The sequence below is a fragment of the Phalangium opilio genome, unplaced genomic scaffold, assembly GCF_054372755.1.
Source record: "Phalangium opilio isolate 3A_F unplaced genomic scaffold, DU_Popi_V2 ptg000003l_1, whole genome shotgun sequence".
Classification (NCBI taxonomy): domain Eukaryota; kingdom Metazoa; phylum Arthropoda; class Arachnida; order Opiliones; family Phalangiidae; genus Phalangium; species Phalangium opilio.
Window position 1 is genome coordinate 5,440,023 of NW_028324145.1, and position 14,656 is coordinate 5,454,678.

Below are 14,656 nucleotides of genomic sequence, written 5' to 3' on the forward strand. Positions count from 1 at the left end.
AGACCAATAGCTATAGCATCTAATTTCTTCCAAAATAAGGTATTTTTTCTTTTTAGTCTTACCAAGAAGCGATATCTAGTTTACTAGGGAGAAGGTATAAATTCGCCACAGTTCTAGCTTTATCTCGAGTCCAAACGTAGGTCCGGAGTTACTCCTCGCCTCTAAATTACAACCAGCATCTCATTGGTTCTTGAAAACTCACGTCAGCGCGACGCGAATGACGAAAATTACGTATTCTCCGACTGAGGAGAGGCGAAATACCCCGGCCTCCCTTTACGTCCCCCCTTGTATTTTGAAAGGGGGACTGGGAATTTGACGCGCTAACACTTAGGCATCTTATAGCTTCTCCCTAGTAAGCTAGATATCGCCTCTTGGTCTTCCGAACTTGAAATTAGGAAAATTCCAGCCCAATCAGTTATAGTTTCCTTATTTTAAATCCCAAAATATTTCGAAAATTAAAAATATATACAAATAGCCAATTTATCGTCAATTTGATGACTTTATAACTGCGTCGCTAAAGATTATTTAAAGCGGTTTTTTTAAACATAAATGGAAAAGGGAGTTTCAATCAATTGATTTACACGCTTTAGTATCCCTTTAGGAGGACAGGAGCGACCGGCATCTTGATATCTCTGAGGCGGAAAAACATTTCTTAAAATGCTATTTCCATTTTCTTTAAATCAAGAAGAAGAAAAAATAATAAATTTTTCAAGAACGACCGTTTTCATATAGTTTTAACTAAGTATTTTATCAGTAAAAATGTTTTTCCGTAACATTTCACGCGACCATCGACGCGGAACCGCTCAAAGGCAAGAAAAACGGTGGCGAACTTCCATAAAAGTTTTTAGGTCTAAAAGCGAGTTAGCAACTAACAAAAAAAATAAAATACTTTTTGGAGAATTTATTTTAAAAAACCGGAATAAAAATTCGCCCCTAAACATTTTGATGCTGGTTACCCCGAAATAAAATGCGAGGGTGATTAGTGATTAATCAAAAAGCGGTCTCGTCGTAATATCCATCCCTATTTTGTTTGATAACCACTGCAAAAGTTTAAAGGAAAGGGACACCCTACAAATTTTCTTCTATAATACCAGGGATAGATTTAATTTTAGAAGTAGGAATGGAGAACGGTTAGTATTTATTTTCAGTCCGACTCATAGCGCCCCAGTATAGAGCCCCTCCCTCCAACACGTAACGAAAAGTTTAAATTGTCTTATTATCTCACTTAAACTACGTTTTGATGACGTTGCTGACGGGGACGGCGAAAAATACATAAGTCCTTTTTACCTCTGTCGCTATGACCCGCCTCTTCTTTCATACCCCCACCACCCGTCCCGGCGAAGGGGGTCCACATTACTCTGTTCTCCATTCCTACTTCTAAAGTTAAATCTATCCCTGATAATACAAATTGGTGGTTTTTATATAGGGTAATAGGACCCAAGTCCTATGAGCAATTTTGAGTCAAAAATATTTAATGACATTTTGAACTAATCGAACACCCTAAACAAGTTATGATTAGAGAGTTTTAGGGATGACCCCTCAATTAAATAGGTCTATCAGAAGTTAAGGGGACATTATTAGGGCGATTTTGAGTCGAAAATGTTCTATGATATTTTACTGTCCGGGTCACCGTTGTCAAGTTATGTATGTTTGGAGTGTTTTAAGAATTTGATTACTTAAATTTAAGGGGGTCATCCCTAAAACACTAAAAGAGAATTTGAAAACGGGTGCCCTTATAGTTCAAAATGTCATAGAACATTTTCGACTCAAAATCGATTTCCCATAGAACCCACTGTACTTCGATCCTTCCACCCATTTTTGTTACACCCTGTATACAATACGAGCTAAATTCAAGGCCGAGGTTCGGGGGAATGGGTGGTTCTAGCAGTGGTGGAAAATGCGAACTATTCTTAACTAACCACTTAGTTGTTCGAGTTCCCCTTTCATAAAATTGTTAATAAGGAACACAGTTCCAAAAATTCATTATAAAACGATCAAAATTTCTTGCACATCCCTTTCCTTTGTAACGTTTTCTACTAATTTTTGAAGAAAATCATTTTTATCATTTGGGATGAAAAAAAAAATCCAGTTTCAAACTTAATTTGGCTTCATTAAGACACGGATTTGCCGTTTTTAAGGATTCTCAAGATTAATTTAAGACTGTGGTTACCAAAATTCCAACTCTTAATGAGGAAATTATACCATAAAACTCACAAGAGTTCAATCAAAAAAATGTTTGGGAAAAGCTCCGTGAAGTTTAGGTTAATCGTGGCCACTTTCATAATGCAACTATCACAATTTCGGCCCAAACCAATCGTTGCTAAATTACCAAATCCACTTCAATATAAAACCAAAAGTTAATACATAAAAACAAATAGTATACTTCATTGAAGCTTGCTCCCCGGCGTGTAATATGAGAGACTCCCTTTTACCCCCCTCAGAAGTGTTGACCCCCCCTCTGTGTATGATTGCGTTCACGACCTAGCACAGGGAACATGCGTGAATAGGTTCCTTAAGTAGCAGTAGAACTATCTCAGAAGCCTTAGAGTGACGTCACCATGCCAATTGCCCATAGAAACTAAGTGGTAATAAACATGGCCGCCCACTGGGCCACTGCCAAACCTAACCGCATGACGTTTTACCCAGGCTCTGACGTCACAACTGAGATAGCTCTGTTGCTATAGAGCTATATCAGTTGAAGGGGGGAAACGTCACAGTTGGGCCTGCCAATAAACGGAGCCGATTTTCACCCTCCCTCCGTGCGGGTCGCTGAAGAATTCTGTGCTAAATTTCCTGCACAATATGGCGCCTAGGCGAGGACTAGCGAAACCCCGCCTCAAAATCTCTCCTTTCCCCCCGAATTGAAATAGCTCTATTTGGATCGCCACCAAAGAGTACTATTTTCTATAAAACTTTTGACCTCCAAAAGCTCTACTCTGATTGGTTGGTTCGTGTAGGGGCTTAGAAGAGGGTCGTTTGCTTCTCATTTTACATGGCGTCTACATGTAAAAGATAGGATTCTGGGAACTGCGTACGAAGTATACTTTGTTTTTATCTACGAGCTTTTGATAAAATTACCATCAATTATTCCAAGCTTTGACTTCTTGAGCGGCTTGAGCCTCAACCAAAGAATGAATTCATTCCTTAGCATGAATTTTCAGCTTGAATACGCCAAAAATAAGTAAATCAAATACTTTTTACGTAGTAAAAAAGCATCTTCATATTTTTAATTCTCGTAACAATTGTGTAAAAAAAGTTTTGCGCAATTTCTTTTTCTTTTTTTTTTTTTGGTTTGTTTGAGAAGCGTTTCACACAAAACTTTAAATTGGTTATCATTATATTTTATATTAATAATAAAAAAGAATGATAATAATAATAATATAGGCCTAGAGAAAATAATTCAGTTTAGTCTGTCCATAGGGCATTATGGAATAAAGTTAGCTAAATTACTTTGCAAGTAACCTTGTGTCCCTCGGACAGACGGGAGTAAATTTCGTTACCTTAATTTAAATAATTCGCAATTAAATAAAAAGCAATTAAGGTCTTCAATATGGGATTATTTCGATCAAAGATAACTGCATAGTTAAGTCAACTTTTCCATTCAAAATAATACGTACGTTAATTTTTTTGATCTTCATTAAAGAAATCTTTGGTTTTAAAATTAAAAGAATTCATTAAGAAAAATCGATACACGTCGTCATTTTTTGGGCACTTTCAACGATTTCAGTTCCTACTCCTCATAAAGTAATATTTATTCGATTCATTAATTAATTAATTAATTAACAATTAACCCCCAAAACCCTCTAATTAAATTAAACTAATTTTGGTTAATTGCACTGAATAAGTCGCGCTCTCTACTAAATTTTGAATATAATTAACTTAAACAAAAACCCAAAAACCAGTTAGCAGCCTTTAATAATAATTAAAAATCATTTAAATTTAATTCAATTCAATTAAAGAGTGAACGTTAAATTAAATGACTCTCAACAAAATTACGGCTTCTAAAATATATATATATATAAAAAAAAAGAAAAAAAAAGAAAAAAACCACGAGTAAATATCAACATCAATAGGCACTTTAAAATTACCGAACATATTTTTTTTTTTTTCACGTTAATTTCATTGTTGTTTTATCCCATAATTTGTTTTGTGTAAATCCTCATTATTTTAATCCATTTTGGACCCGTCAGTTTTTCGTTATTATTTTTATATCAAGTACTATGTTTATTCTTCTTCTCATGAGAGTTTTGGTGAATTTTATGTTTAGGGGAACAATGGGTCGCTAGATTATTTTTTTTGAATTTGATAATTGTTTTCCTATAAATGCAGTTTTGGTTTTTATGTATAAACACTTTGGATATCCTAAAAAATAGGAATTTTTATCTTCCTCTCAACATTTACGTTAAATTTTCCTTAATTAATTTGGGTAAGTCAGGGGTCATTCAGCAACCAGAGCCGCGGCGGCGTAGCTAACGGAAGAGTCGTGCATGTTGAGACACTGACTGGACTGGGCATAATTCAGGAATGACAGAGAACACGATCCCCAACCCGATTTATGGAGAGCCGAAACGGCCTGGGTACCAAAAACACACGCGGAATAAATATGGTATCAGTAAATCTACTTTTAAAAGTTAAATGCTAAATCTAATATTAATGGTCTGGAGGGTTAATTATAGGCAGTGTAATTCTATCTCTTTTCCTTAAAGTGACACCAAAATGTAGGAACAGAAAATATTTTAATCAACATCCTGAAACTAAGACCTTGATTACTAGAGACACCAAAATTACTGCATAAAAAGCTCAATGAAAATATGGGCTTAATACCAGATTAGCATAGATATGGGCTGCTTAATACTAAATTAGCAAAGATACGGGCTGCTTAGTACCAAATTAGCAAAAAATATGGGCTGCTTAATAACAGATTAGCAAAAAATATGGGCTGCTTAATAGTTAAGTTAATACCAAATAGATGGGGTTAATATCAAATTATCCAAAATAATAGGCTCACTACCAAATAGATGGGATTAATATCAAATTATCCAAAATAATAGGCTCACTACCAAATTATCAAAAATAATAGGCTCAATACCAAATTATCAAAAATAATAGGCTCAATACCAAATTATCAAAAATAATAGTCTCAATACCAAATAAACAAATATAATAGGCTTAATACCAAATAAACAAATATAATAGGCTTAATACCAAATAAACAAATATAATAGGCTCACTACCAAATTAACAAATATTTAAGCTTAATATTAATACCAAATTAACAAAAATATAGGCTTAATATTAATACCAAATTATCAAAAATAATAGGCTTATAATTAAAAAATCATCAAAAATAGGCTTATAATTAAAAAATCATCAAAAATAGGCTTATAATTAAAAAATCATCAAAAATAGGCTTATAATTAAAAAAATCATCAAAAATAGGCTTAATATTAAAAAATTATTAAAAATAGGCTTAATATTAACAAATTATTAAAAATAGGCTTAATATTAACAAATTATTAAAAATAGGCTTAATATTAACAAATTATTAAAAATAGGCTTAATATTAACAAATTATTAAAAATAGGCTTAATATTAACAAATTATTAAAAATAGGCTTAATATTAACAAATTATTAAAAATAGGCTTAATATTAACAAATTATCAAAAATAGGCTTAATATTAACAAATTATCAAAAATAGGCTTAATATTAACAAATTATCAAAAATAGGCTTAATATTAACAAATTATCAAAAATAGGCTTAATATTACCAAATTATCAAAAATAGGCTTAATATTACCAAATTATCAAAAATAATAGGCTTAATATTAATAAAAATAATAGGCTTAAAACCAAATTAGCAAATATATATGCTTAAAAACTATTAACAACTATCTTAGTTGTTAAACCTTAAATAAATAAAACAGAACAACACTTAAAAGACGTCATAACCAAGCAGGTTAAAATGAATTTACAACCATAGTTAAAAAGGGGGTTATACCTGCAATAATACTCCTATGGGATGTCTACCACAAATTGTATTGGCATATTTCTTTAAGTATGCTGAGAAGCCAGTTGGAGAGAGATCTTCAATTACCCGCATACCCTTAAACATTCCACCAACCAAATTTTGTACATCTTAATTCAATTCTCTCTCAATTTAAACACATCCTTCCATACCAATTCATCAAGCTTCTCGATAGACTGATATATTTCACCCCACGACTTTTCATAATACTGGTAGTGAAATCGCCCTCCTAAACAAAAGAATACTCCAAAAATTCACAGAATATTCTTCTCTCAAGTTTCAACACACTCTGAAGTTCCAAAATAAGTTAACTAACCCCAGTGACAAAAGTCGGAAGAGATAACAAAGAGGCACTGAGGATTAGCCAAGTACTTGCTAAAGATTCGTCCGTAAGTAGCTTCCTTTTCAGGAGTTAAGGAACCAACTAATACAGGAACCAAAGTAAAGTCGTAGCTAAATGGAATCTTACATCAGTTGAAATACTTTCAACTCTTTCTTTAACTGGACATTAAAGGGAGGGTGAAGTAGAAAATCAAGTGATTTTTTATCGATTCTTCTACTAATTATAAGACCAGTCTGCATAGTGAAACATTCAGGAAATACAGTCTCCGAATGATTTTAAAATTCAAATTAGGTTCAGATTTTAAGGATTATTTTAAACAAGGTCCTCCGACCAATCGCGTAACGCCCTGCCTTTTTGTTAACAAAATTCTCGTGGCACGTTCCGTGTTGAATGAAATTTATCACGAGATTTGATAAAATTCGCGCGCAACGTGATAATCGTGGCGCGAGACATGGAACGTGCCACGAGAATTTTGTTAACAAGAAGGCAGGGCGTTACGCGATTGGTCAGAGGACCTTCTTTAAAATTATCCTTAAAATCTGAACCTAATTTGAATTTTAAAATCATTCGGAATCGGAAGTATTTCCTGAATGTTTGACTATGCAGACTGGTCTTGTAATTAGTAGAAGAATCAATGAAAAATCACTTGATTTTCTACTTCACCCTCCCTTTAATAAGAGGTTTTACTAACCCCTCCATGACTTTTGCCAAGAAAGGCAGATGCATTTCTATGGAATGCTCGTCTTCATCCGTAGATGTTGACATAGTTTCAAAAAGCCCCGTTCCATACAGTTCCTCATAAACTGAGGAGTATTTCAATCATCGCATGATCAACATCGAAAAAACCTTATTTTAAAGCCAATGCTCTCACTTTTTTGATCAAGCGTTAAATCATAAATAGGTGTTCTGTAAGTTTTAGCTGGAGAAAGGGCGCAACCCGCAAGCCTAACATGATGAGAGGGACCCAATACAAATACGTGTTTCCTACAAATACAAATACAAAGACCTTCGTATTTTGACAATTTTCTTTGAGATAATAAGACTTAACCTACACTAAGGAAGGGTCCACTTGCCGATAAGCAAAAGCGGCGCAAGCACCGCAATACTGATAGCCAGCATGGCTGAAAATATTAAGTTTTGACAAGTCTTTCAAAAATGAAATACTTAAGACTTACGGAGCAATAATAGCTCTTGCTGGTTTACGAGTAGGAGTACCAACTGCTGACAACCAGTTGTCTAACTGATGGCGTAGTTCTCTCCCTATTTTTACTTTAGGTTTAATACCAGTAACCTAAATTTTACAATAAACCAGGATTCAAGACCTACCAGAGTCGCTATACCAGCTACCAGCGTGAGTGGCTCTTCTAGCTTGCCTCTGGGACGACATTGTCTTCAGATTCTCACTCCAATCTTATGTTTCCTTAATATGTTAAATCCTCATTATTACCAAACATTAATAAGATCTTTTTACACAAGAACGATTATTTATCTACAACATCGTCTTTCCCCATAAAGGTAAACAACAACAGCAAAAAACCACACAAATTCACTAAGCCTTGGCATTTCGTCGACTATCTAAGAAGTCTAACAAACCTCCTAACCCTAATATATGGTTATAGTTCGATTAAATTACTTTAGAGGTTAACGCAGGTCAATATGAGCCTAATTTTACATAATACTTAAAATATATTTCATAAATATCAAATACATACACGGAAAAAAGCTTGGGCAAAGCGGACAAATCTCTTTGTTGTCGAGGGAGCAGAGACTTGACAAACAATTAGTTCGCCCATAGCCCACTCGATCACGCACTCGACAACGCAAACTGCTCGCTCTATAGAAAATGGTACTTTTACAGCACTTGTTTTTTTTTTGTTTATATTTACATGGAAACTGTATCATGTTCAAAATAAAAACCAAATGTTTCATTCCATTTGGACCATCCAAAGATATTATGGATTGAATACTGAATTTACAATTTTGACATTAAAAATTAAATTTATATTAAAAAACTATTCATTTTAGTCTAAAAGCTTGAATCCTTTTTTGTATAATAGGGACTTGGCAATTCGGGCTTAACTCCGCCCCCAGCGCCATTATGGTATGTTTTTTTAACAGAATGAAAGCTACATAAGCCCCTCCTCCAGGTATGTTTTTTAGCACTAGTGGAAGGTAGCCTGACGTTGCATGACGTAGTACTGCCAAGTCCCTATAGAATAGATTGTAACACACGTCTGAATAGGACAAAGGATCTGTCCAAAAACCTACCTTCTCCCATAGAACTTAGTGTTAATTTTGGGTTCCTTTGAATTTTCCTCAAAAAAGTCGCGCTTATACATGTATAGGGCGAGCAGCTTGCGTCGTGTTGCGCGTGATCGAGTGGGTTTTGGTTCACCCTAAAGCTTGTAGGTGCACGGATGCCATATTGGGCTGGAAAGCCGCCAATTGGGCTTCTTCTAAAAAATATTGGCTGGAAATAAACGGGTTGGCTTGTCGGGGATTTTCTTTGGCTTTCTGTACTTAAAATACCGCCAATAGGCGAAGATCATTAAAATGCCCAAAAAACTGACAAATGGTACTGTCAAACCATTTGTGTAGCTTATAATTCGTCAATTTATGGTTAAATAAAGTTGTTTCATTTTGTTTTGGGTTTTAAAAATGGTGTCAGTATGTAATATGCATTGAAATTTCTAAAAGAAAAGCAAATTCCAAATTTTCACGATAAATTTTTGGCTTGTTTTTGGACTGAATTGTTTAGATCTTAGTCAGTTTTTGGGCTTCTTTTCGAAACACCGATTGGCGGTTTTTTGGGCTTGTTTCCAATTTGATTTTGGCGGGTTGAAGGTTTTCAATCTGGCATCCCTGTGTAGGTGGTGAGAGCCATAATGTCTATGGTGAGAGCAATTTGGTGGCGAAAGATTCCTGTATAATGAACCACTCTGAACTGAACCAACACATTTGAAGTTTTTTGAACCCAACCCGGCAAAATTTCATTTTGTTAAGCCTAAATTATTTTTTTAAAACAAATTTTATTAAAAAAATGGACGTGTTGTTAGAATGGACGGGAAAAGACACTTGGTTATATGTCTACAGAGTATTGCACGTCACCATAAAACAACAACGAAAAAAAACAAACAATGCACGCTACAACAGATTACAAATGCTAAAATGATGGTCTCCGGCCTTGGTTTTGTGGAGGTTTTGGGATCATTTTAAAATTTCAGGGTCAAATCATACACGAATCTAATTTTTCCCAGGCCGGGTTTATATTAAAAAATGTTCTTGGTAAAGGTTTTTCAAATTTCAAAGAAACAATCATCAAATAAAATTGTTTGTATGATAAAAAATACTGGTTTTGTAGCGTGTTGCCTCATATTATTGGACCACACCCAAAAGATAAATAGGCCTTCATTTTGATTTGTTTCTTTCAACGTGTGCTTTACAAGTCCTTAATTATTTGGCTCTCTATATTTAAAATTGCTGGTTGAATTAGGCAACCTTATCAATTATTTTCCAGCTGGTGCTGGCGCGGAGTAATCGTAGTCATAGACGTAATCGTAGTTGGGGTCTCCGCCAGCTGGAGCCGCTGGGGCTGGCGCTCTAGTGGTGGCTGGAGGAAGGGTTGTGGGTGGAAGAGTGGTTGGGGGCTCGGTAGCTGGTTGTCTAGTTACGACAGCGATGGGTCGACCAGCTTGACGAGACAAGTTAGGTTGAAAGGGTGGTCTGATGGGACCAGTGGCCGGTGGAAGGGTTGGGAGGGTAAAGGGTTCGTTTCCTCCAGCGGGTGTTTCGACAATGACGGGTCTAGCGGCCCTCAAACCCGGAGGAAGACGAGCTGGGAGTGGAGAAGCTCCGGGTGGTAGGAAAACTCCCTCGGGAATGCTTAGGTCAACTGGAGGTGGTTGAGGAACGGTTCTTGGTGGAACTCGGGACCTACGGTTGGCTGTGGTAGTTTCGGGTTCTGGGGTAGTAGTAGTGGGTCTGGCAACGGTGTTACGGAAAACTGGCCGTCTTTGAGATGGGGCAGAGTTACGAACTGGGGATGGTGTCTCGTCTTCGACAGGAGTGGGTTGTACGTTCCTAAAGTTGGATTGACGACGTGGTGCGGGTGGTGGAGGTGGGGCAGCGGTGGTTGTAGGAGCGGGACGACGTTGTTGGTTACGTCTGAACGTGGTTAGTAAAAAGAACGTTACGATTTATATTACTGACTGGTTGACGAGAGTTGCAAAATGTTTAATGAAATTTCTAATTACCTCCTGTTAGAAGGTGGTGGTGGAGGAGCGGCGGTACGTGGGCTCTCTTCGTAATCCTCATCTTCTTCACTAATATCATTGGATGGTCTCCTGACAACTGGAATATCGGGGTACTTTACGTTGGAGTAAAAGTCAGCGGCGGCGTAATCGGTTCTCTTTTCGTTAATATCCCCGTGAAGACTTTCGTAGAAACGATCTTGGATTTGACAGTACACCTTCTCGTAAGTATTGCAAACTCGAGAGTTCTAAACAAGAAACGGCTAATAGTTTTATTTCTCGTTCGATTCATCCAAGGACTTCGTATTGTATCGCATTAGTACCTGAGAGAAGATGGTTCCGTTTGGGCAAACGAAAGTCATCGGGCTTAGCTTACCACCAACCCCAGCCAAACAAATGTGATAAGCTTGGCAACGAGTTTCGGGATCAGCATAGTATTCACCGTTCATCCTGCCTTCGCAAGAAAAACTGGTTTTGGGGTTCGAATGGACGTTCAAGTGAGGAGCAGCTTGACGTCTAAAACGGAGCAACTTAGAAAAAAGAAATAAAAATAAATTAAATAGAGAAAAAAATGGCTGACATCTTTGCTGCTTATTCAATTTGTACACTCTCAAAGTCCTTTAATAGGACCAAGAAGCGATATCTAGTTTATTGGGGAGAAGGTATAAATTCGCCACATTTCTAGCTTTATCTCCAGTCCAAACGTAGGTCCGGAGTTAGGCATCTTATACCTTCTCCCTGATAAACTAGATATCACTTCTTGGTAGGACCTTTAACAGTGTTCTACACAAGCAAATATTAAAATAACTTACTGGGGCTTGCTCAATCGGTTGGTAGATGAATATTTCGGCAGTAGACAATGCAATCAAGCTTAGTCCTAGATAAAAAATAAGGAAATTTAAATTAGAAACTATGCCTCATTTCTTTACAAAAACCTATAATTTTAAAAGTTTCCCGGAGTCAGGGAAGTAACAATTCAAATTTAACCAAAAAAATGCGGGGTTGTATAATAATCAAAATCTTGTTTGATACCAGGGTGTAACTTGCACTTTTTTCTTCCCATATTTGATTATAATCAAGTTTCAGTATCTTAATTTTCGAACCTATTTTCGGTTTTTGGTTGAAAAGCAAAGCGGTTTAAACCGCCTATATGACTCGAGGGCCAAATAAAAACTTTCCTGGTGTCAGGAGCCGGGTATACGATTAAGCAAAAATTGAAATTGACCCTGATCTTATTATTTCTTTTATCGAAAATCGTTAACAACGCCTTGTTAATTACGATCGAGACTTGTACTACAAGTTTTCCCTTTTCATTTACAACCAGAGGCAAATAATTAATACATTTGTTTCCCAATTGCTTTTCCTAACAAGTGACGAAACATTGTAATTACAAAAGACATTTAAATTACAATTTCAAAAGATTGTAAATTATCTTAAACGCCATGCCATGTTTGTTTTTTGTTGACATATTTTTATTAAATACAAAGTATAGCCCTTCAAACACTACCCTTTCATCTCAAACTAAACACAGTTTCCTAAAATAGTAAAAACTATGGTGGTCTGAACTCAATTCGAATTTTAAAACCCTTTTATTTCGACAGGTATCTCACGCAATTTTTAGATTACGACGAAGCGAAATGAAACCAAGTTTTGCAACAAAGTTATTAAGAGATATTTTTATGGTTGAAATTTCTTCAAAAGGATAAATATTTTTAATTCCTTGAGGAGTAAGGAGTGAGGACCCGAAAATCCAAAAATCTAATCTATCCATGGCGTATCAAGAGAGAGAGAGTACTAAAGGGGGTCATAGGTTAAGCGACCTACATCTCTATGTGGAAATTATTCCGGCTTCAACTCGTTATACGTGTAAGAAATTAAGATCTCTCCAGGTCAAACAAAACAACTTTTACTCTTTTAATATAAAAATACAGGGTAGAATAGATCAGACGAACACTTATAGACCATTTCGATGTATAACTAAGAGGGAAAGACACGGGGGTAAAAACTTTGCCTTCCATATCCATTTTTGGCGCCTGCGCTGTAGTCTTTTTGTATCATGAGAGTGCGCAGAGACGGAAGGCAATGTATCAAACTATCAACCCCCTTGTATGTCCCGATACTGAGGGTTGCCTACCCACTTTTTTACGTCGAAACCTTCCTTCCATCTCGATTTTTGGCGCATGCGCTGTAGCCTTATTGTATCATGAGAGCGCGCAGAGACGGATGGCAATGTATCAACCCCCTTGTATGTCCCGATACCGAGGGTTGTCTACCCCATTTTTTACATCGAAAAGGTCTATTTTGTGTAAAATGGCCAGTACTTTAACTGAGGATTTTGATAAACGTCAGACCTATGTCATTGCGTTTAAAGCTAGAAATAACAATGCACCATCTGATTTCACGAGTTGTAAAGCGACACTTAACTCAAGGTAAGTGTTATTCTGATCTATTACACCCTGTATAGAAAACTCTTTATAGATTTCTGGCTTCATCCAGGACTGGAAAGAGGCCTGGAGATTCGAAAGAAAACTCGACGGTTTCACCTTCGAAATTTTTACCTGATCCGATAAGGAATTTATAGCTTCGATACGTTGTTTACGAAAATCGAATTTCAACTAAGCGAGGAATGTTTCAAAACTTAACTACCCTTTCCTTTAAACACAACAACCCAATATGCAATCTCTCCGATAAAAAATTTAAGTCACAGAGAGGAAAATTAGTAAAAAAAATTCTGGCTGATTAATAATCAACTCCCAGCCCAAGCCACTTTATCCAGGAAGCTGACATTCGCAAGGACGTTTTCAGTAATAAAGATTTTTTCCAATCTGAGGCTATTTTGGAGTTGGAAACTTTATAACGTCCGTACATTTCAACCGAATTCACTAATATTTATTAAACCGGTTCACTATACATCCTATAGACGGGTTCTATAGTTTTCTAGCGTTTCCTAGCTTGAATATGCCGCCATATTTTAAAGTGGCGCTCAGAATAGTAAATAAAACAACTAAAACGAACCAAGAAACAATATCTAGTTTACTAAGGAGAAGTTATAAGATGCCTAAGAATTCGCGCGCCATAGTCCCAGCCCCCTTTCAATATACAAGGGGGAAAGAGTAAAAGGATCCCGGGTTATTTCGCCTCTCCTCATTCGCGTCCAGCTGACGTCAGTTTTCAAGAACCAATGAGATGCTGGTTGTAATTTAGAGGCGGCGGGGATTAACTCCGGACCTTAGTTTGGACTGGAGATAAAGCTAGGAATGTGGCGAATTTATAACTTCTCCCTAGTCAACTAGATTTCGCTTCTTGAACGAAGTAAGCGAGCAACGCCGGTTGTTGTCACAAGTTAATTTACACTCCATTTAAATTAAAATTAAACAAAAATTTAAACTTACCAGCTAAAAGCTGAAACGTCATTATCCTCTTCATATTTGATACGGTAATATTTTAGTATTTAAATAACACAGTTCAGTTCAATTCTTTTGGCAAAGTCACTTTATGAATTGTTTATTTCAAGTCGCCTTTAATAAAGAGAAAAAATTTCGATATCGTAAAACAAACATCAGAAAACAAAAATACTCAATTAAAACTCGTCTACAACATTTAAACTCCATAATTAAAGCAATTAAATAAGCGACAATCAATCAAATAATTTAAAGCAAAGCCAGCCAAGAAGACTAAAGTCATATACGGTTAAAGACTCTCTACCTAGACTGAAACAACGCGAGTTTGCAAACTAACTGAAGCCTTTTTTTGGCCAGTTTATATAACTATAAGAAAGAATCAAGGGGGGCCCACCCGGTTCTGCTGGCTTGTTGGCTCTTCGAAGTCGTTTATGGTATACAGTGTCTGGTTTAGAATGTTAAGGGTATCTATCTTTTCATAAAAAGGGGGGCGAAAAGTTAGCCCAGGGCAACATTCAACCTTCAGCGTCAACGAAAATTACTGACGAGGACCGATGTCTCTTATTTTTGACTTTCGCAAGATTCTAAAACCTTTTTTCCCGGCGTACCACGTGAATTAACATAATTATCACGCG

The 14,656-nt window shown here is 36.2% G+C and overlaps 2 protein-coding genes across 4 annotated transcripts in view; both read right to left on the reverse strand.

The window, feature by feature from the left end:
• Positions 1 to 3,194: 3,194 nt before the first annotated feature.
• On the reverse strand, positions 3,195 to 8,191 carry LOC149717275 (protein MEMO1). Its single transcript, XM_089837471.1, has 10 exons — positions 8,083 to 8,191; positions 7,697 to 7,790; positions 7,546 to 7,630; positions 7,423 to 7,491; positions 7,242 to 7,354; positions 7,062 to 7,173; positions 6,344 to 6,480; positions 6,180 to 6,256; positions 6,001 to 6,105; positions 3,195 to 4,573 (listed from the first exon to the last, which is right to left on the reverse strand). Exons 2-10 carry the CDS (start codon positions 7,755 to 7,757, stop codon positions 4,439 to 4,441), a joined length of 894 nt encoding a protein of 297 aa, XP_089693597.1. The 5' UTR covers positions 7,758 to 7,790; positions 8,083 to 8,191; the 3' UTR covers positions 3,195 to 4,438.
• Positions 8,192 to 9,379: 1,188 nt separating this feature from the next.
• Positions 9,380 to 14,656, reverse strand: part of LOC149717276 (uncharacterized) — a 32,292-nt gene continuing 27,015 nt past the window's right edge. For 2 of the 3 annotated variants that reach the window (XM_089837511.1, XM_089837512.1), the window contains 5 exons: positions 14,013 to 14,138; positions 11,433 to 11,497; positions 10,944 to 11,150; positions 10,624 to 10,868; positions 9,380 to 10,534 (listed from right to left, as the gene is read on the reverse strand). In XM_089837511.1, the coding sequence (XP_089693637.1) occupies positions 9,877 to 10,534; positions 10,624 to 10,868; positions 10,944 to 11,150; positions 11,433 to 11,497; positions 14,013 to 14,046 (1,209 nt within the window). In that variant the 5' untranslated portion in view covers positions 14,047 to 14,138 and the 3' untranslated portion in view covers positions 9,380 to 9,876. Of the gene's footprint in view, positions 10,535 to 10,623; positions 10,869 to 10,943; positions 11,151 to 11,432; positions 11,498 to 14,012; positions 14,139 to 14,325; positions 14,442 to 14,656 lie in introns of those variants that run through there. The other variant, XM_089837518.1, reaches the window with a different exon arrangement.